The 24789-nt window shown below is 45.5% G+C and overlaps 1 protein-coding gene across 1 annotated transcript in view; it reads right to left on the reverse strand.

Moving 5' to 3' along the window:
- Positions 1-24789, reverse strand: part of Ranbp10 (RAN binding protein 10) — a 62518-nt gene that overhangs the window by 13221 nt on the left and 24508 nt on the right. The window contains exons 4-5 of the mRNA XM_032887392.1: positions 6392-6559; positions 1200-1222 (exon numbers count right to left, since the gene is read on the reverse strand). Coding sequence (XP_032743283.1) covers positions 1200-1222; positions 6392-6559 — 191 coding nt within the window. The remainder of the gene's footprint in view (positions 1-1199; positions 1223-6391; positions 6560-24789) is intronic.

Consider the following 24789-nt stretch of genomic DNA (forward strand, 5'->3'; position numbering starts at 1 on the left):
CATTTTTTTTTTTTTTTATTCTTGTTTTTCTTTTTTTTCCTTTTTTTCGGAGCTGGGGACCGAACCCAGGGCCTTGCGCTTGCTAGGCAAGTGCTCTACCATTGAGCTAAATCCCCAACCCCCATCACATACATTTTTGAGCACATGGTTTTCAGCTCACCACAAAATCAGAACCTATACTCTCTCTGCTTCCTTTCTTTTTCTCCCATCTTCCACACCACAGGCAAAGTCCAGGGACATTTCCCAATCTTCCCAAAACTTGAAGCACACTGCCCACATCACGTTCGTTCATTTCATGTCATGTCTCCATACCTAGACGCTTCCCCAGCCAGAGTCAGAATTCTTCTGAGTCTGCTCCCTTTGCCTAGGACAACATCCCCTTTCTGGGGCTTCCAGGTAGGAAGGAAGGAAGGATTCTGATACGTAGACAGGAAGTTCAAACATGACTGTGGGTACTACAGTTAAGATTCAGAGGCCCCTCAGATCCCAAATATACTTCCTGGGGCATAGTGGAATATCCAAGATCCTAAAACAGCCACCAAAGTCAGCAAACTTCTCTTCAGAACCAGGGCAAATAGACCCATGCCAGGCTCCTGGCATTTTGGGTGAAGGCTCTGCGTGTGACAACGACTCAGCAAAGTCACGGGACAGAGAAGGTGGGGGTAAGTCCCAGACTACGCTGACAGGAAACCCTATCCTTTTCTAGGAAGAGAAAGCCCACAAAACTCATATCCCAGGCTCAGAAGCCTGAATGGTACATTCTAGGTTTCTAGAGGTGATAACTTTCCTCAGAGTTCTCTGAGGCATGTGTAAAGACCAGATTCCTATGAGTTCAGGAGCAATCCCTACATGCCACACCCAGTCAACTGGCTGGACTCACAGACATCTCATTCGGATCAGCCTGTCCCATGGAGTTACCCTCTTTACCACCCACCCCCTTACTCCCACCCACAACTGCCTTAGAAAATGTCACAAATTTCTGTCACCTGCTAAGAGACGTGGAGGAAGACCAGGCCTTGCTGCTGAAGAGAGGACGGCCAGCAGGGAACCCTTACTGGCACCCTCAAGCTGGCAACACATCACACATCCCTGCTTGGGGAAAGGGCCAGACTCCACACCCTGCACTTGCAGGTACCACCACCCACCCGGCAGCCCTCAACAGCCCAGGAGGAGGAAGACCCATTACTTGTAGTACTCACCGGGAGATCTGTGAAGGCGATACCTGTGGGAGGAAAAGAGAGTCATCAGTGATTAAATAGGGATGGTCCCTTGGTCTCCAGAGCTCTGTGAACTCAAAGTGCAGATGGTAGTCAAGCATGTACAAGAGGTACCAGGGTCCGGTAGTTTTAGGCCTGGACCTTCTTCTTCTTTTTTTTTTTTTTTTTTTTTTTTTTTTGGAGCTGGGGACCGAACCCAGGGCCTTGCGCTTGCTAGGCAAGTGCTCTACCGCTGAGCTAAATCCCCAACCCCCTGGGCCTTCTTCTTGTTGTATAATCTAAGCAGAAGGAAAACCAGGACCTTAGGTTATTAACTAATTGCCTATAGTTTTTCCCACTTTTTCCAAGAACATCTGCTAAAAAGACCTAAACCAAGCGATTTATCTCCTCGGCTAGCTGTTCAAACCTCTTGATATCTAACGTGTCTGTATACAAGCCTACCATGTGCTTACCTTATCATCTATTACCTGATCCACTCCTCATGTTCATTCCTTAGAACAGCATTGTGTTCATTCTCCCAGTTTACAGACAAAGAAAATATCCTCAGAGGTTAAAGGAGTTGCCTTTGGTCACTGAGATGTTGGTAGGGTAGTTCTATACAGCCTTAGTCTGAGTCCAAGTTGACAGATTAGTGTGCCAACACTCAGACTCCATTTATTTCAAGTTCTCAGAAGTTCCTTATTATCCAAGGTCTGGCTGACAAAGGCCTGTGCATCCCCTAAACACTCCTGTTGGAGTGGGGAATGCATCTATGGACTTCAGATTTGAGCTGCAGTAAGGGTGGAGGTTATGCAACTCCCAACATACAAGTAGACCTGAGCACGATCCACAGGATGGGGCATCCGATTGCGAGGAGCCAAGGGAGCCTCTTCCAAGGCCTCACAGACCTCTTTTTTTAAAGACTTCTATCATGTGGGAACTCCTCAGCTTCTGGCATTAGGGGTATACAAAGTACAGATTCCTTGAAGGTCCCAAAGGACTTCCTGCACCCTAATCCAGCAGGAAACAGAACTCAGCAATACAGCACAGTTAAGTCTGAGCAGTTTTACAAAGTGTATGCTCTTCCTCACACTGGTTCACAGACTAGGTGAGGACAGATGACACATTCTTTGCTAGGTCTAGGTACAAGTTGGCTACTTCACTCTTCAATGAGTGAAAGACAACAACCTTATGCTTCAACGGCCTGGGGACAATTGTAAGCCTCATAAATAGGGTCAGAGTCACAGCATCAGAAACTTCTCATTATAGTGTAGTCTGCTGGAGAGCTACCCTTGTAGATCACGGAGGATCTAAGGTGCAACTCTCACCTAGGGTTGAGGAGAAGCTCACAGGACCTTAAAAGAAGGGGGACTCGAGCTTCATCAATCACTGCCATGTGACCTTTTCGCAAGTTACCCAAAGTAGTCTAGCCCATCTGAAGAACCCTTTACCTCATGAAGGAAGCGGGAAATAAGGACAGGAAAATAAGACACTCTATGAAAGCTGTATGATATACCATGCAGTATGCAGTCTAGGTACAAGGTGGCTGCTGTTGGGCTGGCTACACAGTGAAAAAACTGCCACACTCTGGGAAAGGTTGACCCACTTAGACCTGCCCAACTCTGCCTTACAATGGTACCAGGAATGACAAGTCCTTGAAGGGCTTCCAGAACAATGAAGAAAGAAATCACTCTCATCTATGCTGCACTGTAGAAAGCAACACCGTTCCATGAGGAGGCCCTGAGCTTCCACAAGGCTACTATGACAATAAGATTTGGGTAGGCACACAGGATGAAAGGCCAGGCAAACGAAATAGCCAGGATTGCTGATGAGGACCAAACGGTCAAGGCCCTGAAGCTGAGGACAGAAGACCATGTACGTCAGTACAGAACCACAGAAGAGGAATCTACAAGCACACAGACCACTTGTGGACCAGACAGCAGTTCTCCATCCCCGTTTACTCATTTAATCATCAAGTATCTGCTGAGGCCATGCAGGAGCCAGGTCAGGTAACAGGACTGGTAGAACAGCAGTAGGCTAGCTGATCTTCAAAGTGTCCCTGAATTCACCAAGAGAGATGGTGTATGATGGATAATTAGAAATACTGAATGATGGTATATAAGGGTCGAGGGCTGACCAAGAAAAGGACCAGGGAAGCCAGAGACAGGAAATGTCACTCTACTTCCCTAAAGCGGACAGAACTAGAGTCTGAAGCATATTAGTAGTGACAAGTTGGCACATGATGTGGGAAGATTCACCCAGCATCTATCAATCCAACATCATGAAACTTCATGATCTAGAACATACAAAGGACAGGACCTATTTATCTTTCAGTAAGGGTTCAACAATACATTTATGAACCAGGTGGTAAAACATGGGCTTCAAGCTAATATACTTGACTCACTCCCGTCCACTTCCCCACCCCCCCAGTATTAGGAATGCAATCAGTGCTCTATCAATGGCTCCTATCTCCAGCCTGCTCTCACTTATTATTATTACTATTTCTTATCATTTATTCTTCTTATTCCTTCTTCTTAAGATGCTCTAGCTGGCTGGCTCTGAGCTTTTAAAGCCCCTGCTTTAACAAATTGGGATTATGGCCTGTGCTACCAGATGGAGCTTAGAGATGGAGGTGATGCAGGATAAACTGATTCTTTGGCCTTTTCTGTGTTTACTTTGCCTTGTTTTACGGTACTAGGATTGAATGTAGGATCCTGAAGAAGCTAGGCAAGTGCTCTACCACTGGACTCCATCTCCAGATTCACCAAAGGTTCTTACTGATTGGCATCTAGCTAAGCAAGTTCAACTACACACAGGACTCAAATCTTGACCTTTCCCTCCCCTAGCATGTTGAGTATCCTTTTTTTTTTTTTCTTTTTGGTTCTTTTTTTTGGAGCTGGGGACTGAACCCAGGGCCTTGCGCTTCCTAGGCAAGCGCTCTACCACTGAGCTAAATCCCCAACCCCTGAGTATCCTTATTAATCAACTTGTTTCTCATACTTTGGGTTAACCGAAGTTAGAAATAAACATCGAATATCAAGAAATAAACAAGACGGCTCTGGGTTCGGTCCCCAGCTCCGACAAAAAGAAAAAAGGAAAAAAAGAAAAGAAATAAACAAGACTACAGAAAATTTTTTAAAAGATTAGGAAAAAATAGGCATTGTACTACTTACTACATGAAGTGTAAGCATGTGTAGGTCTTTGTACAGGGTCCATGAAAAGCATTTGATAGGCAGATGACTAAAAAACTGCCTGAGGGACCCAGCTAACAGAGTTTGTAATCCTTTGGTGGTCCCAGCACCCATCTAGAGGGTTCGAAAGAGACATGAAATGCACAGCGACTACATGTGCAGGACAGTATCTCCCCAATGTTACATTCCATAGCAGACATCGTGCTGTAAGCAAAATGTGGACAAGCTAGAGGAACGTGAAACTGGCTGCAGATGGGAGGTAAAAGAACGTGCACTGAGTGAATACAGTAGCCCTAGGGGTCCTGGCAGCAGAGATGTCCAAAGTGAGGAAACAGCCAGAGTCAGGAAGCAGAAGGCGGAGCAAAGAACCTTCTTGAGAACTTGCCAGCAACTGCAACTAGTGACATTCAGTCTCAGGAGTTTCTCCAGATGCGCATCAGAGGAAACTCTACCCATGACCTGTTCTCAATCACCATGCTTCTGTCCTTCCCTGCTGGCCCTGGGCTACAGAGTGCAAACTACCCTACTGACACACTGGCTCTTAGTCGCTCATCCCCAGTCAAGAGCAAACCTAATTCCCTCCCAACTCTTGATTCTGTGCTGGCTCACCTCCTAGAAAAGCCACACAAGGTGTGGGAACAGTAGCCAGATATTTAAGCCCACAGAGCCAGCTAGAAGCAGGGCACCAGGTTTCCATTCCTGCAAAGCTTAGTGGCCTGGTTAGTGAGGTACTTCTGGCCCTCTCCTTGGAAGAAGAGGGCTGTGTGGCTAGAGTAGAGACCCTTGCAAGGCAGCCAAGCCCAGCAGCTAGGAACTGAATTAGGAAAGTTTGACCATATCCCAGTCAGTACCTTAGGACAAGGCACCAGAGCAGTCAAAGTCCTTTTGCTGAAGTTTTTTATCATATGTTTTAAATTTTAATGAGTTGACTTTATCTTGTATTTTTATGCACTTATGTGAATAGGGACACACACATACCACGGCATGTATGGAAGTCATAGAGCAATATTGGGGTAGTTGCACAGGTCAGTTGCTGGCCTTTAACATACAAACCATCTTGCCTCCACTCCTGAATGATGGGATTTGTGCCCAATCTGGCATGCTTTCTGTTTTGTTTTTATAGTGCTCTGATAGTCTAGGCTGGCCTCAAACTCACAGAGCTAAAGACGGCCTTCAACTTCTGTTCTACCTTCCTCCACCTCTGCAGTCCAGGCATTTACCACCACATCCAGCTAAAGTTCTAATGTTAAGTTCATGTATAGAACAGCTCCATTCAAGGAGCCCATCACATCTTCAACTTTCCCACTGCTAGACTCCTTCCTTCACTCTGTTTAACACTGCACCAGTCCAGGTCTGCCTCACCTTTCTCTTCTCACAAGTGCACCCATTCCTCTATACCTCTGCACCTCTGTTCTCAATCCTCATATCTATCACAACTGGGTTAACCTCAGGATACTCACCTGCCTTTTCTCCTGGCCCTTTCTCCATTGCATCCTCCCATTTCTCTCTGGAGTTTTACTTGTAACTCTGTCAACATTGCTGCAGAGATCTGTCCATATCTGACTCCTTCCTGTTTACTTTCTGTCTGACAGCCCTCACTATTACCTTTAGTATCCCAACTATCAGAAGAACTGGCCAATCTGGGTCAGGTTCTAGGCATTCAAACCCTAATCACTGATTACTACAGTCAAGGCCCTCAAACTTCTCCATCAAATACAAGAGACAAGACAAGCCAGGATTGTGACCAGAATATTCCTGCACCCTCAGTAACCACCCTGGACTTATCCAACAAATGCTGCTGAAGGAACAGGTTAATAACAAGCATTCCCTGTTGCCTTCCATTCACCTGAGAGGGTCCCAGTGACTAGAAATGCCTGCAGTTTCTTAGAGAGAGCTGTGCAGAGGCTCCATGATTCTACTTTGACTTCAAGACCTGCCCTTGAGCTTCTCAGCAACCAAAGTGGCTTTGCAGGCCAGACCCTTCAAGGTCTCCCATGCACCTACCAAGGCTGTGGCCATTCTTGGTGTAGAAGCAGGTGCCATTGATGAGGTTGACACAACAGCCGATCACATCACCTGTGGTGAATGTGGGACCATAAGGCTGGCCCGTCCCCGAGGAGCAGAAGGAATGCCCATCATCGCCATGGTAACCATAGGAATGTTTGTCCCAACCTGTGGGGAAGAGAGCAGCAATAGCTGAAAATAAGCACTTGATAGAAGGCTCTGAAGGTCTCAGTTACACTTCCCAGACTCTCTGCCCACCTTAGCCAGCACTCAGGAGTGTGGTCTTTCATAGAACTGCCTACAGAGGCATGGTCTTGGTGAGTTACACACATATTTTGATTTTTTTTTTTTCTTTTTTCTTTTTTTCAGAGCTGGGGACTGAACCCAGGGCCTTGCGCTTGCTAGGCAAGCGCTCTACCACTGAGCTAAATCCCCAACCCCATATTTTGATTTTGAGTCCACCAAATCATCACCTCTGAGGAGCTGAGGCAGGGCTGAAAGGGACTCACTGGAAGACAGGCAAAACAGAAAGCCTCACAAGTCAGCTAGAATTTAGATCTATACTGGTGGGTTGTTACGATTTTGTTTTTCAGACAGGATCTCTAGAAGTCCACAATAGCCTCTAACTCACTATGGTACTGAGGCTGGTCTTGAACTTTTCTGATCCTCCTGCCTGCATCTCCCAAGTACAGCTTGCCCAATGGTTAAAAATATGTGTTTGTGTTTTAACTGGAGAATAATGTACCCTTTTCTTTTTAATGGTACTAGAAATCAAAACAAGGGTCTTGGGAATGCTAGGCAGGCATTCCACCATTCAGCTATACTAATTCTTTTTTTTTTTTTTTTTTTGGTTCTTTTTTTTTTTAGCTGGGGACCAAACCCAGGGCCTTGCGCTTCCTAGGCAAGTGCTCTACCACTGAGCTAAATCCCCAACCCTTTACATTTTATTTTAAGACAAAGTCTAAACTGCCTAGGTTGGCTTCAATCGCTTGAATAAGAAGAGATTCAATGCAGTATCACTTATACTAAGCATACTATACTACTGACTATACTCCTAGCTCCTCTTCCATTTTAGCAGTACAATTCAAATTAACTTTAACAAATGTACACACAGAGAGAGAGAGAGAGAGAGAGAGAGAGAGAGAGAGAGAGAGAGAGAGAACTGTGCTACCACTAAGACTGTTGCCAAGTGTGGCAGTACATGCTTTTTTCCCAGAAGACAGGTAGGTGAAGCTCTGAAATCTAGGCCAGCCTGGCTGGTGTACTTAAGAGCTCTAAGCAAGCCACAGCTGGCTACATAGTGAAACAATGTCTCAAACAATAACAAAACCAGGACACTAAAGAGATGACTCAGTGGTTGAGAGCACTTACTGCTCTTCACAGAGGACCCAGGTTTGGTTGCCAGCACTCACAAAGCAGCTCACGACTGCTAACTCAAGTTCGAAAACATTGATTTCCTCTTCTGGCCTATTTGGGCGCTGCACACACAGGATACACATAAACATGTAGGCAAACATTCATATACATAAAATAAAAATAAAAATATTTCAAAAACCCAGAATGTTATGTTTTTCCTTAGGAATAGCAGCTATAATAGCAGAATGGTTCATAGCTAGCATGAGAACTTCCTTTTGGAAAGGACAAGGTGCTGTCCACTTTGCCACTGAATAATAAAAGCCTGCTCCAAGGAGTTTGCAAAGGGGGATATGGAATAGAAAAGACATAACATGTAAGTAAACAAGTAAGCAAGATATACCTAGGAGAGATTAGAGACATAGCTCAGCAGTTAAGAGGGCCTGGGTTCAATTCCCAGCACTCACATGGCAGCTCCCAACCATTGGTGTAACTCCAGTTCCAGGAGATCCAATGCCCTTTTCTGGCCTCCATGGGTACTGCATGCATGTGGTATACATATTTAGACAAACACCAATACACTTTTGAGCAGAGTTCTACTTGTCAAGAGGATCAGAGGGACAGACAGAGATTTGGGTGAAGAGAATACAATTGGCCCATCTGAGAAACAACTCGCCACAGGTAACTATAAGGATAGCAGCTCTCAAAGCTCCTCTCAGCCACTGTTAGAAAAAGCCAGTTTAGGAGCCTAAGGCTAATAAGTAGAGAGCAGAGGCAAGAGATACAAAGAGCCCTGAGGAACATATGGGTACTTGAGATCTGGCCCATTTGCCTTTCCAGAGGTCAGGAGACCAAGGTGGTTAGAGATAGGGTCTCTTCCTTAAGTAATCAACATTTTCTGAGTACAGGAACCATAGTCAAACATCCTTCTGTCCATAGTGCTGAAAGTGTGGTTCATGTAGGACTGGAGACAGCTCAGTGATAAGAGTGTCTGTGTGGTACGCACGAGGCTCCATAGAGAGACTGATAGTGAAGTTATTTTTGCACTTTGAAGAGAGACCTACAGCCAGGTGGTGGATATGACTCTGCTCTAGCAAACAGCTTCATTCCTGTGGTTCTCTACTCCTCACCAATAAACAAGGCAGAGGATGTTGATATCCCTAGAAGCTTGAGTCATTTATGGTGCTAAGTACCTTTCCTATTTAGAAGACCAATACCCATGCCTGAGTAAGTCCTTCCTACCCAGCACCCTCTCCTTAAGAATGATGCACCTTCCCCACTTGTGCCCTAATGCTAACAGCATGCACACTCCTCTTTCTCTGGGGGAGCCTGGTATAAAGTTCAGTACGTGTCTGCTAATGAGATTTGCCATTTCCACTACCAGACTACCAGACTACAGACATGAAGGTCAGCAGTAGACTGCTTGCCTAACATGCTTGAAACCCTTCTGAGTCTGATGCCCAGCCCTGCAAAAAGAATAAAGCCATGACTAGAGCCATGCTGCTTCAAAGGACAGCAGGACACAAGGGTCACAAGAGGACAGGTAGACCCTATTGTCTAGGTCAGGCTCTGTAGGGAATCATATCCAGGTAGCTCTGGCTCAGAAAGATGGCTGGGCTGACAGGATGTTGTTACCATTCCTCCTTCTCCAAAGAAATTAGGTATTGCTACTCTCAAAGAGAACTGGTCACACTGGCACCCTATCAGAAAAGCTAAATGGCAGGGTGCCCTGCCAGAATCAAGTACCTACCAGATGCCAGTAACAAAAAGGAAAGGCAAGCTACATTCAGCCCAGGAGGCTCCATGTGTCCAGTTTAGGAACCCCAGTACCACCTACTTCCCCTGACTCATCATCAAAATAGGAAGACCCAACACATATACAGGGTGGGCTGAGGAAATGAAATGGTTCATTGTCTTGGCATTCCCACATACCATGCAGAGTGAGAGACTCTCTGTGGGGAGTTCCAGGACTCCAGCATGATGGCTCTGGGAGCCCACCCATGCCACTTCTATCCACCAGAACACATCAAGGGCTTCAGTCCCAAAGTAACAAGGAGCAGAAAAGACTACCACCAAACCACATCATCAGTATACTAGGTCAAAACCCTGGATGGGGGCCTAAGCTGTGGCTGCCCACTAGGTTCTGGCACAATGCTACCCATAGAAAGGGGCCAGACCATGCCTTACCCACAAAGCTAGGCTGAGCCTGGGCCTTCAAACCAGTATTTTCCCAATTACCACTTAACAGTGGACTTTGGGTCAGAGGACTTGATTTTGTTTTATTTCAGTTGGGGTCTCACTATATTGCACTGGCTGATCTCAAAGTCAGGTTCAAATGATCTTACTGACTCAGTGTTTGAGTCTGAATCCCAACTCTTCAGTTCCTGAGTTCTGACTTTCAAGGATGGCAGGATTTGATAAGACTGTGTATCACAAGCCAAAGGAAGTATTTATAGTAAGGTTCTTTTTTCTCACAACCTTAGACACCAGCCCAGTAATCACACTTGGGTACACTGTACGTTTAGCTCCCTTTTGCCCTGCAATGGCAAGCAGGGTCACCACCCACCTCTCTCAACAAACAGCTTGAATGGCCCAGTAGCAGAAGATCCAGGCCTCTCTGTTTTCAGTTGTCTGAAGCACTCAGAACACACGCAGCACTCAAGGACCATTCTAGAGGTTCAGGGCCGGCTACGGAGAGGAAATGTGCTGGGCTGGGGGTTTCCTAAGCCTCTGAGGTCCTGGGGCTACTATGAAGAGAACAAGCGCTGTGTGAGCCGTCAATAGTTGGGCTGGCCCACAGGGTAGTTGTCAGTTCAAGGGATTCCATTCAGAAATTGGGCGAACATGCTTCCCCTCTAACCCCAGTTATCTTTAAAAGACTGGCAGAACGACAGTGTACAACAGATCAACAATGGCTAACAGGGAAGCAGAAGGTTTTTTTGTGCATGTGTTTCCATTCGGTAGATACTATGAGGTAACAGAGCACACTCCCATCACAGCACTGTGCAGCCACACCGCACCCATGGCCATTAACCTCGGTTTGGGGAATCTTGGGCCATGGCAATCCTAAAACCTCTGGCAGCTGTAGGCAGAAAACAGTAAGGAGCAGAGTCTTCCTGGTGGCTTTACATGGAAACTATGTTAAAGAAGGAAAGGAAAAAGCCAAAACAAACAAAAAACTTTGTAAGTAGCTAATGACACTGGGTAAAGCATGCCTTCCCACGAGCTCCTGGATCTTCCACTGATACAGGACATAGGGATCAATTTGAAGCCATGAGTAGGGCAAGGGAGGATATAGTCAGCACCTGTGTAGTGAGGGATGGAGAGAGAGCTCAGCAGAAAAGAGCACTGCTGCTCTTACAAAGGACCCAGTTCAACTCCCAGCAAACACATGGTGGCTCACAACCATCTGTAACTCCAGTTCTGATACATTCTTCTGGCCTCCACAGACACTACATGTGCAAAACACCTACCCACATATAAATAAATATAAGAATGAAAGAGACAGAGAGATAAACAATCTTGTGCCATCATCCCTGGTGGCCAGGAGACACCTAGGAATGACCAAGAGAGTCTAACTGGGTCTGGCTAGGTCTAGGCTCAAATGGCATCTGTCTCATCCGGCCGAGTTGTTCTCCTTCACCTCCCAGATCCCCTAGGAAAATCTGCGTTTGTCAGACACTGAGCCAGGTTAAGGAAAGGGATGGCACTGTTCTGCACAATGGGGGTGTGCAGCCCCCACTCCCCAGACTCTCTCTCTAGGGTAGAGTTTCGCTTCTGCTCATTTCCCATAGGGCTCCTTTCAGATATCTGGGGAGGGCTATATGGGTGAGTGATGTGTGGGTAAAGTAGAGAGAAGACTGACCTTGCACACATCACCAAGTCCTAAGTTATAGGTAAATATGAAGAAAACGCTCCCCAAAGGTGGCCTGGATGCAGTGCTACTGAGTTCCCACTGGTTTTGACACAGACGTCTACACACAGTACTGGTTGTGAGAGGTGGAGCAACAAGGGCTCCCTACTCTGTTCTAGGCTGATCTGGCCACAGTCTCCTCAGAACATACTGGAGAATCCCTCACCAAGGGTAACAGACACAAGTTTTCTACGTCAGTAAGACCATTTCCCTCAAAGGACTCAACTTGCCCTGAAAAAACACAGATTTGGGGGTTTTATTTTGTTTTGTTTTTTGAGTCTGGCTGTGTTATGAAGCCTGGTGTTGAACTCCTGACCCCAAGTGATTCTCTACCTTGGTCTAAGTAGCTGAACCTACAAGTGTACACTGTGATCAGCTTGAAAAATACGCTTGTTTAGACAGTTTCTCACTCTGTAGCACAAGTCGAAAACTCTAAGCAATCCTCTTGCTTTAGTTTCCCAAGTGATGGAGTTACAGGTATGAAACAACATACAGAGAAGCAGCCAAAGTCCAGTAATGTTTACAGAGGACAGGAGCTGATGTTTCAAAGAACAGAATACTGCCAACAATGAACCCCAATGTCAAGTGATAAGAGTGTTCAAATCTAGCCAGATGGTGGTGGCACACCCCTTTAATCCCAGAACTTGGGAGGCAGGGGCAGGTGGATCTTTGTGAGCTCAAAGCCAGCCTGGTCTACAAAGTTCTAGGATAGCCAGGGCAACAGAGAAACCCTGTTTAAAACACACGCACACGCACACGCACACGCACACGCACACGCACACGCACATACAAACCAAAAACCCAGAAAGCAAAAAACCCACACAGACAGACAGACAAAAAAGAATTTTCATGTCTAACTTAGCAGCCTTCAAAAAGGCTGCCAAGTCGTAGTGATGACATGCTAAGGCGTGTCTCCTGTGGGTGAGGGCAGTAGCCCTTGGAAAAGTTCAGCTGGATAGCCACAGGGCTAAGGGCAGTGCTAGACTTGAACCTAGGTAAATGAGAGGTGGAGGCTCTCACTCTAACCAAGCCCCTCCCATCACACCGTCACCTGAACCATCAGGATTTCTGACTAATTCTCCACCCCTGGTTTCCCAAGGTTCCTAGGCCCATCACTCCTATTCAGATATCTTCTAAGGACATCTCCAAAAGAGAAAGGAGAGAAAGAAAGAAAGGCAACAATGGGTCGGGCAGCACCAGGCTCTTTGGCGCCAACCTCACTTCTCACAACCCTAGCCCTGGGCAGCTGCTCAGTGGCTTCAGACAATTTCCTGACTGATCCCTTTTATAGTCACGGCTTACCTGAAGTACCCTACAGGACTGAACTACTGGGTAACAACCAATTAGCTTCTTCTCTCCAGCAGTCTCTAGGCACTGGCTTAGGAGGTATGTACAGGACAACAATACTAACAGGGGACATATGACTCCCAGTTTTATGCCAAGGATTCTGCTGGAGTGAGAAAGGGCACCCCAAATCTTAGTGCAGCCCTAATGTTCAACCCTCCCAGCTGGAGAAAAGCACCACTTCCCTCACAGAGGGCTTGAGCACTACAGGGCACACCCTCATGAAGCACCATGGAAAGGAAAGATGTTCCACAAGATGATGTCTGAACAAAGAGCCTGGTATGGGTGCTTAGCAGGCAACAAGGACCCCGCTTACATGACGTGGGGAGAATAATTCCTGTTTGGCAGCTATACACAAGCATCATTTCCAGACTATCGGAAACCTGCCTCCATGCCAGCAATATCTAAAACATCTGCCGTATCACCACCTGCTACTACTGTTTACTTCAGAAACTTCCCAGTGTTCCAGCTGCACCCTTAGGAGGGTAGAGGAAGGATACTGAACATCCTGTTATTTATTCACCCTCTCACATGAACCTGGCACTGACCCCTGAACTCTCTGTTCTATGGTTCCCCTCCTATGCCTGTGCAGATGTGAGAGATGAGCTATGTGCAGAATGTGGCCCAGCTGGCAGAAGCAGCTCTCCTGCTGGGGTTATCCTGTGGATATCCAAGCAGTGAGGCTTGGTAAGGTGCACTCCAGGAGGAAAGGTGCTCAGTTACTTTCCATATTCTGTGGAGACAAAGCAGACTACTCCATCCTGTGTCCTTCCCCATCTCAGTCCCTAGATCAGGCTTGGGCAATAGCTGTTCCAGGAAATGTACTCCCAATCCTAACTAGATCCTTCCAGAAATGCCTTCTAACAATTAGGGAAAATAGGTCTGAGTGGGCCTGAATTCTTCTCTGTCACAATCAAGGTGATCTATGCAACACCATGAGCACAGCAGCCTTACTACAGGAAAGGTGAATGGGACACTGCCAGAAACCTAGCTCTGTTGCAGATGGTCCTCCTTTAAGAGACACAGCATGAGTTTCCCTGGCTCCATCTGAGGCACAGAAGCAAGATCTAGACCCCCAACCTCTCGAAACACCCAAGCATCAAAGAAGCCCAAACCCCTGGTCTCTATCCACAATCCTGCCTTCTTTAGTCAGCTTCCTTGATCAAGAAGTCCCAGACCCCACTCTTTCCTGCTAGTTCTCCAAGGCAGTGGGTGAGGCAGCAGGCAGCTACGCTCACCTACCAGTAGATCATCTAGTCTTGCCTGTGAGTCATTTCGCCCAGGGTTCCAACATTCTTATTTCGGAGCCACACCTGCTTCTTGGTTTCACACTTAAGGAGGCCAAAGAACACCTTGCAAAAGATAAACAAAACTTCCACATCTTCCAACAGAAACTTCTGACAGTGCAAACTAAGATGCTCCCATATGATCTTAAGAATCTGAACATCACAGCCTCATGGGGAAGGTGTGCCTGTCATCATCTGCACTAGTAAGTACCCACAGTGCCATCCCTCTGCCCCAACAGCCTGGAAGGCAAAGGTGCTTCACTGAGCCAATAACCTACAAGAACACATTAGAAGCATCAACATTCTGACCATGTGCTCAGCCACCTTCCAGAATGCTACTACTGCTAGCACACTCTATATCCAGATAGAGAAAACAAACACCTGAGAGGTAAGTGCAGTCTGTCTCTCTGTCTCTCTGTCTCTGTCTCTCTCTGAGACAGAATCTCTTTATTATACAGTCCTGGCTGTCCTGAAACTTACTGTGCAGAACAGGGTGGCCTTGGGCTCACAAAGACCCACCTGCCTCTGCCTCCTGAACGCTGAGATTAAATATGTCCCCCATCATGCCCAGCTTCAAACAGTACAGTTTCAATAAAAACTAACTCCAATCTATATGTAGACAATTCATAGAACTTTAAATGCACAGGTGCTCCCTTTTTCAGATAGAAAAAAATGTACCTTTTCTGTACCTTTTCCAACAACAATAACTATACTTATGCACCCCTTCCCTTTGTGTGTCAAGTAGAACTATAGCATTGTCTACAAATAAACTCATCATCAGCATGTGGCAGCACACACCTGCAATCCCAGCATTTGGGATGCTAAGGCAGGAAGATTCGGAGCCTCAGAACCCTGAGGTATATTGTGAGGTTCTGTCTTAAACCCTCCCCACAAAAGAATCTTTAGTTCTCATAACCACCACCCACTCCAGATACTTATATGCTAATGTATTTCTTCCACTTTACAGATGGAGAAACTAAAGAACCAAGCAATTAAGTAATCATTCTAGGTAGCAAAGCTGCAAGAATGCAAATGCAGGCAATGTGACTCCCCAGTCACGACCTCAGCCACTGAGCCATACAGTTTCACAAGCCAATCACACAGCCCTCAAGATCTTCCAGGTTAGCAATAAAATCTTCATGTCTCAGCAGGTAAAGGTGCTTGCGGCCACACCTTGTATCTTGAGTTGGATCCCCAGACTCAAAGGGTAGAAGAGAACTGAGCATCGCAAGGTATCCTATGACCTCCACACATACACAAACTGGTATGGGCAGCCACACACACATACAAACACAATCAACTAACTGCCTTCCACACGACCGAATGTGAGCTTCTGATTCAATGACACTGAACCCGGTAAGTATGAGGTGGGAGACCCAGCAGCCATCAGTGCCACAGAGCTTAAGGACCTGGGGTAGGCTGAGCTCCAAATCAAGGCTCATCAAGATGAAGGCCGGCCTCAGGCCAAGAGGATCTGATGCAAAACTGGTTCAAAACTGACAGGTGACTTACTGAAGTTCATTATGTTGAGGCAAAGGACAGCAAAATACAAGAACAATTTCAACCCAAAGCCATTAATATGCAAGGTCTGTAAACACTCTTGGTGAGTCATGACTTAAGATGTATTCCACAGCCAGGCATTACCATATCTAGTAGCACACACCTTTGATCCCAGTCTCTGGGTGGAAGACGCAGGTGACCTCTGTGAGCCCAAGGTCAGACAGGTCTACAGAGTGAGTTCCACAACAGCCAGGGCTACACAGTAAGACCCTGTCAGTAAAATGTAGTCCAAGTCCTAAGGAGCTCCCAACTCAAGCACGAATATGATAAATGTGAGTCATACAAGGAATGATTACAAATGTCAGAGCTAAAGGGACCAAGCGAGATTACACTAGGGATCAAAAGGAAGGACATTTTCAGGGCAAAATCAGCCAATGCCTGCCAGTGGCAGTGTGGAATGTCAGCAGTATGTCTGAGGTGCCCCACAGCCATGACGATGTGTAGCACGTGCAGGAGACAGAGGTATTTGAGGAAGAGGCAGAGCAAAGACTGTCCTCTCAGCAGAGGCATCAGAGGTCCAAAGCAGACAGGGGCACAATGTACACAGTAGAAAGCAGAGGTCTGAGGTGAGGAAACCAGTATGGAGGTCATGGATGCAGAAAGGACAGACTAGAGACAGCAGCAGGAGCATGGGACAAGATGAGTAGAGAGCCTACAGGTTATTCTAGGAGCATACAGGAGGGCTAGGAGTCTATCAGTAGAGGACACTGGTCTTTGCAAGAAAACTTCCATTTAGAGCAAGCAGGTTCAGTCTGGCAGCCTTAAGAACCGAGGTTTCTCAAGGGATGATTTGCTGAAAAGCTTAGTACAGTCAAGGCAGTGGGCAGGATTCTCCTGCTGGAAGGTCCCCTGGCTGTCCTCTTACTGCCCTCTCGGAACCTGGCCAAGCCCAAACGACCCCTCATAAGCCACGAAAAGTTCTCTTAAAGAAGACCAATACTGCTGCCACCACTCCTACAGGCCCTTTACTCAGTTACTGCTCATTAGAATAAGACAGTAGACCCAAAGGGACCAGAGACATGAGGAGTCTAGGGTAGAGAAGGAAAGAGGAGAAAGATCTATCAGTCTCATACCAGTTCTGCCTGGTTTCCAACACTCAAAAGTGAATCAGGGCCATAAGAAAATGTGTCTAAAAAAAAAAAAAAAAGAAAAGAAAATGTGTCTATCCATGCTTGCAACACTCCTTTAAGGCTCAGAAGAGGCAGTATTAAGAGCCAAGGGCCAATTACTTCTCAACTGCAAGCAGCAGGATAGATCAGGCCTGGGCTTCCCAGGTTAACATCTTCTCTCTGACTGGTTTTGACCAGAGCTACTTGACTCAGGCTCCCAGTCTGTTTTCAATGTTGCCAAGATTTAGAATCAAAACAGCCACTGTTTTATTAATTAACGCATTTTTTATAATTTTGCAGGGAGGTGGTGGTGCATGCCTTTCAGTGGGAAGAGGCAGAAGATCTGTGAGTTCAAAGTCAGCCTGGTCTATAGCATGAGTTCTAGGACAACCAGAACTACACTGAGAAACCCTGTCTTCAAAGACAAACCAAAAAATTAAAATAAAATTTGAGACAGTGTCTCATATACCTCAGGCTGCCTCAAAACTCTCTAGAGAGCAGAGAAACCCTGGAATTTCTGATTAACCTGCTGTACCTCCAAGAGAGCTGGGATTAGAGGCGTGCATAACTACATTCCATGCATGAGTCACATTATGCGGGGGGACTGGGGATCAGACCTTTACATGCTGGGCAAACAAACACTCACCAACTAAGTTTCAGCCCCAAACTTAATGATTTTTAAAAGTGATGGTGTGCAGCTTTCTGGAGATGCACTAGTAGCTTGCAGACCAACTGTCCACTGTTCTAAAATACTAAGGCTTGCTCAGTCACCTCCCGAAGAGCTAGCCATTCCCATCTTCTCCTCATGAATCTTGTCCACATCAATTCATGAAGTTCTAGGCCACTGAGACAGGTTCTAACTGGTCTCCTTGAACTTATTGCTGCCCTTCCAACCCGTACTATGGTTTCCTCAAAACACCCAAGACAGTCCGTATTCTCTCCTGGACCCTGTCAACAATACAGCCCAGTCCCACTGACCTGAAGTTATCCTCTTACAGCTCAGCAATTCTGCACCTCTTCCATCAGGATCTTTATCCTTTCCCCATCTGACCTTTCTTTACCACGTGTTATCTCATACTCCTGGCCTGACTCCTCCTCATCATTTAACTTCCAGCCTGAATGGCCCTGCCTCAGGAAGGCCTAACTAGAGTGATCAGTCCTTCAAGACACTTACCAAATGCAAACTGCCCAACACACGGTTCCTAACTACATGTTTCTCCCCTACTGGGCAAGTTTCACAGGAGGGGATACTATTTTTTTTTTTTATTATTAACTTGAATATTTCTTCTATACATTTCGAGTGTTATTCCCTTTCCCGGTTTCCGGGCAAACATCCCCTTCCCCCCTCCCCTTCCTTATGGGTGTTCCCCTCCCCACCCTCCCCCCATTGCCACCCTCCCCCCAACAGTCTAGTTCACTGGGGGTTCAGTCTTAGCAGGACCCAGGGCTTCCCCTTCAACTGGTGCTCTTACTAGGATATTCATTGCTACCTATGAGGTCAGAGTCCAGGGTCAGTCCATGTATAGTCTTTAGGTAGTGGCTTAGTGGAGGGGATACTATTAACCTCAGGGTTCCACTCAGTGCCTATCATAGAGTATGTGCACAATGCATTATTAGGGCCTCACAGTTATGATGAATGAGACCTTCCCTGTAAAGCACCCAGCACAGACAGAGCCTAGAACACAAAGGCGCTTGGTTATCTATAGCTCCAAGAGCAAAGTACCTGTGGGTCAATCAGAATTCTGTTCACACAATGCTATAATGGAACCAGAGAAGGCATTCCAGGCTTCCTATGGAAACAGAACTGGTGATACTTCCCCAGAAGCTCTGCAGCGTAAGGAGCCATGATGGAGTTGTCAATGCGACTTCACACCCAAAGCCTGGGCTAGAGAAGACAGACCTCCAAGAAGATGATGGAACCTGCCCTGACAAGTTTCCCTGCAACCAGGGAAAAGCTAGCCCACAGGGGCTAACCTCCAGGGCCTTCTTGGCCCAGGATCAAGGGTGATCCTTTTCATTCTAGTGGCCTCTTTCAGGATGAAAGAGTATTGCCTGCGCCACTTACAAATGCTGAAGCAGCAGCTCGGCACTGGACCCCACCCAGCAATTCCAGGCAAGTAGCCAGGAAATGAGGAGGGAGGGCATTTAACTCCTCTAACCAGCCAGAGCGCTCAGTGTATCCCTCATATCACAGTGCTTATCCCTGCTGAAAGTTTGTTTGTCTAAAACATGGTTTCACTTACATAGACCAAGCTGGCTTAGAACTCAGAGTGATCTACCTATATCTGCTGAGATAAAAGCAAGAGCCATCACGCTTGACAATTTGTTTTTAACTTGAAGAATGGTTTACTAAAGAGCCTAAGCTGGCTGAGAACTCACGAGCCTCCAGCCTCAGGCTCCTGACAGATGTGTGCCAGCACACCCAACCCTGGGTGAGTTCCTGTACTTTCCTGTGACTCCCAACTGGTACCTGGATATCCAAGGCTCCCAGAAAGAAGTAACTAAAGTCCCATTTCCTAGTCCTCCCTCCGTATTGGGCAGAATCCATACACCCATCTCCAGGTGACTGCAAACAAAAGCACAAAGGCCCTTACCACATGGTAGGGGCAAACTGCACAATTACAAACCCAACACGCCCGATTTCTCACCCAAACAACCCTCAAAACAAAACAAAACTTTGGCTAAAACTTGCTGACTCATACATGGTTTGTTTTGTTTTGCTTTGTTATTTCACTTTGTTTTGTTTCTATGTGTATGGTGTACTGGAAGGGATGTGTTGTAGCTGGATTTCCCTACCTTGTGGGTTCTTCTTTCCTCCACTCTTCTCCCTTTCAACCCCCTAACCCTAGAGAAGAGAGATAAAAGGATACAGAGAAAAGAAAAAGATCCCTGAATAAAGTCAGGGTGAGAAGGGGAGCGAAGTTATTGTTAAACTACTTCCTCCTGAGTTCCTCAGGGCAAGTTTGGTCTTTGCTGTCAGGGTAGCTCATTTCTTCTTATTTCTTCTTTGTGTTCTACTTAACAAATCACAACTGACAGCAACCAACAACCCATCAGCAACTGATTCTGCTTCTCAGGGCCCAAGCATTTATATACGCTTTGAAAAGGTCCCAGCATTCCAAACCTCACAGTCACAGAACTATCTCCAGTTGGCAAAATCCTAGTCACTTGCTGTGAATAATCTGAAGCAGTCCATATCCCATACCTGGGATTAAAACAAAAACATTCATATGACATTTCTGTGGTTTTTTATTTTTTTAAGAAACCAAACTCCAAAATTGTCACTCCAGTATGTGCTTGTCAGTGCAGGGGTACATGCACATGGGGCAGTATGCAGGGTTAGCACTGGATATCTCCTCAATTACTCCACCTTTTATATTCTGAAACATGGTCTCTGGCTGAACCTGAAGTTCACTACTCAGCGAGGTTGGCTGGTCTGTGAGCTTCAGGAATCTGTCTATTTATACACACACAGCCCAGCACTGGGGTTACATGTGCATGCACCACACCTAGCTTTTATGTGGGTTCTGAAGATCCAAACTCAGTTCTTCAAATTGGCCATTTACCAATTGAGCCATCTCCCTTGCCACCTAAGTTTTCTAAACTTGCAAATATAAAGTAATCTATATAGGCTGAGTGGAATAGGTCAGTAGTAGAGAGTTCGCAAGTGTAAGATCCTGGGTTCAATTCCCATCACCACCCTCATAAAGAAAAACATAACCTGCATACACAGCATCAAGATAAGGAACCTCTCCCAATGACATAGCAAGAGTCTTCTCAGCTATCTCAATATACACACATCTAAAACCCGCCTAGGGGCTGGAGAGATGGCTCAGTGGTTAAGAGCCCCGACTGCTCTTCCAGAGGTCCTGAGTTCAGTTCCCAGCAACCACATGGTGGCTCACAACCATCTGTGATGGGATCTGATGCCCTCTTCTGGTGTATATGAAGACAGATACAGTGTATTTATATATAATAAATGAATAAATCTTTAAAAAAAAAAACCCGCCTAATTTAGGGAACTGGCAGTGTGCTGGGGACCAAACCCACAATCTCATTACTGAGCTGCATCCTTGAGCCCCAGCCCACTTGTGACTAAATGCTTCCATTTAGTGTCCTAGTGTGAAAAAAGAGTCTTTTTGTACACCACAAGTTACCATCCCCTACAGCTCCACAAGCTGAGGATGTCAAGTTCTTACTGTCCCAGAGCCCCAGCTTCAAGTCCTCTGGTAGGTCCTTCCTCCACACAGAGTTAGGGTGGACTGATTTGACAACATCTTGCCTCTACAAAGCAATCCTTTAGCTCCCAGCTACTTACTGGAGGAAGAAGAGGAGGAAGAGGAGGAGGAGGAGGAAGAAGAGGAGAAAGAGGAGGAGGCTACCATCACCACGCCTTGGAAGAAATACAAGCTCTTCTTCCACGGCCAGTTCTGACCTCCTCCAGGGAACCATGTATTCCCCAGAAAACTTACGTATATACTCACAGGCATAGGCCTTCCTATGCCATTGCTATGTCTACCTGGTAAAGTCAGCAGTATCAGACCAAACATGACTGAGAAGCAGTATTCACTACCTCTACCACTCTCTCTCCCCTCTATTAAACATGCCTCCTCCAATCATGGGTATTACACACCTAGCATACAATGTTCATAGAATGAATAATTCAAACACCTATATTATTCCAAACAACAATACTACCCAAAATGGAGACATAAAAAGGTACTTACTCCTCAAAACAAGTGTCCTTCCCCAGTTAAATATGAAACAGGATAATCATTAAGATTAACATAAAGGGTTGGGGGTAAAAAAAAAACAAAAAACAAAAAACAAAAAACAAAAAAAAAAAAAACATAAAGGGTTGGAAAGACGGCACAGAACATATGGCATGTCTCCAAGCCCAAACACCTTTGTCCAATTCCAGGAACAAACATGGAAGGAGAGAACTGCTTCCTGAAAGTTCTCCCCGACCTCCTATGTGGGCCCTGACATGAGTATACCCATACACATATTTGTGTATGCAAAGTAAACTTTAAAAAATGTAACTTTTGGGGTTGGGGATTTAGCTCAGTGGTAGAGCCCTTGCCTAGCAAGCACAAGGCCCTGAAGCGCAAGGCCCTGGGTTTGGTCCCCAGCTCCGAAAAAAAGAAAATAAAAATATGTAACTTTTGTTTTACAAAAAGACAAACTGGGGTTGGGGATTTAGCTCAGTGGTAGAGCGCTTGCCTAGGAAGTGGCCCTGGTTCGGTCCCCAGCTCCGAAAAAAGAACCAAAAAAGAACCAAAAAAAAAAAAAAGACAAACTGGACGGTGGTGGGGCATGCCTTTTAGTCTCAGCACTTGGAAGGCAGAGGCAGGTGGATCTCTGTGAGTATGGGGCCAGCCTGGTCTACAGACCAAATTCTAGGACAGCCAGGGAAACATAGTGAGACCCTGTCTTGAAAAACCATGGAAAAAACCAACAAAAGAGACTGGAGGTAGTGACTTGTGTCTGTAATCCAGCACTTAGAAAACGGAGGCAGGAGGACCAGGAAGTCAGTCAGCCTCAGCCACATAGCAATTGTGAGTCAGCTTGAGCTACATAAAACCCTCTCAAAAAATAAAACAAGCATAAACATAAATAAAATAATTTAGAGCAATAACAAGTTTTAAACTCCAGTAACAAATGAGACAAAATATAACCAATGTGAGGCAGACATCCTGGCTGAGACACCACTAGTTCTGCTGAGCATAGAAACACACCTACAATCCCAGCACTCAGAAAACTCAATAGGAAAAAGGAAAGGTTAGGGATGTAGCTCAGTGGTACAGCGCTTGCCTAGGAAGCGCAAGGCCCTGGGTTCGGTCCCCAGCTCCAAAAAAAAAAAAGAAAAAAGAAAAAAAAAAAAAAAAAAAAAAAAAAAAAAAGGAAAAAAAACCTCAATAAGCTAAGGTAGGCAGATGACTAGTCTGAAACCAGCTTGAGATACATTGTAAGACACTAGTTCAAAACAAAAAAAGAACAGCAGTAACAACAATTATAAATAAATAAGTAAATAAAACTTAAGAAAAAACAGAAAGAGATGTATGCCATTTCTGGTTTGGAAGACTTAATTTTCAGTGAAGTTAAGGTTTCTGATGCTAACATGAATTTTTTGCATACCTTATGAATGTAAAATGTCAGTACAGCATCTTATGAGTAAGGCTTGCTAGTAATGTATCAAACTGGCCTAGCTCAAAACCAGGTGTGGCGGTAAACGCTTATAATGGCATAGGCCTGTAATCCCAGGTCTCAGAGAAACAGGAAGATCAGAGTTCAAAGTCACTCTTAGCTATATACAGAGTTTGAGGACCCTGTCTTGATATACATGAGATCCTTCTTTCCTGTCACCAGCACCTCCCAAAAAGGTCTGACAGCCAAATTAAAAAGCCTTGACATTGGGCTGGAGAGATGGCTCAGCAGTTAAGAGCACTGACTGCTCTTTCAGAGGTTCTGAGTTCAATTCCCAGCAAACACATGGTGGCTCACAACCATCTATAATAGGATCTGATGTCCTCTTCTGGTATGTCTGAAGACAGCTATAGGGTACTTATACATAAAATAAATAAATCTTTAAAAAAACAAAAAACTCTGACATCTTCACTATACAGTAATACCCCTCCCTAAAAAACATTAGAAGAAAAACAAGCAGTTTGCATGAAGACCTTTCTAAGGCGGATCAAACAGCAAACCCTGCTGATTAGGTAGCTCAGTAGGAGAGTATTTGCCTAGAACATGCAAAGTCCTAGGTTTAATACCCAGCAGAATAAATATTTTAATTTTAATTTAAAGCAAAACAGTCAGGCATTGTGTGGCAAGCCTGCAATCCCAGCACTAAGAGCAAGGTAGAAAGACTATGAGTTCAAGGACAGCCTCGGCTACATAGAAAAACCAAAACAAACTCCTTGACATAAATACAAATATCCAATAAAAAAAGAAAGGTTTGTAGGTATGATGCATCCAAACTAAATGGCTTGACTGAGTCCATTGATGGTGAACAAACACAGAAAGCAATAATCTGTCCACCGAGTATATATGCACACACTGATCTCAAAAGGGATATGTGAGTGGGGTGTAGTTGCCTTGAATCCCAGCACCTGGGAGGCAGAGGCTGGTAGAACCCTGTATGTTTGAGGCCACTATGGTCTATATTGCAAGTTCCAAGACAGCCAGAAAAAGATAACAGAAAGATCCTGTCTCAAAAAAAAAAAAATAAATAAATAAATAAATAAATAAAAATAAAAACAACAAAAAAAAAAACCAACCCCCTCAGAGCCTATGTGGACAGAAGCATTGGCCTACAGACAATAGACGCCCTAACAAGTGGCCAGCAGGCTCGAAGATACATTGTCTCTCAAACATCTCATCTAAAGGTAATAACAAAAGTCTCAAAATTTGGACCCAGCCAAGCCAATTTACTCTCCATTTACTCCATCAATCACACATCCAATCAACCAAATTAGTCTTCAAGGGCCTCTTGGAAACCAAAAGTATTTGGCATGAAGGCTTTAGTTGCTAGCATACTTCATCTTGCCTCCCTGCCAAAGTACCTGCAAGGAGTTTCAGGTCTAAGTGTTAAAAAGTGATGATGCTTTCAGTTTTAGAATACATATGTTCGGGTTGGGGATTTAGCTCAGTGGTAGAGCGCTTGCCTAGCAAGAGCAAGGCCCTAGCAAGGCCCTGGGTTCGGTCCCCAGCTCCGAAAAAATAAAAAAAATTTGTAGAATACATATGTTCAAGGCAGACAGACAGACAGACACACACACACACACACAGAGAGAGAGAGAGAGAGAGAGAGAGAGAGAGAGAGAGAGAGAT

This window comes from Rattus rattus, chromosome 17 (assembly GCF_011064425.1).
Source record: "Rattus rattus isolate New Zealand chromosome 17, Rrattus_CSIRO_v1, whole genome shotgun sequence".
Classification (NCBI taxonomy): Eukaryota; Metazoa; Chordata; class Mammalia; order Rodentia; family Muridae; genus Rattus; species Rattus rattus.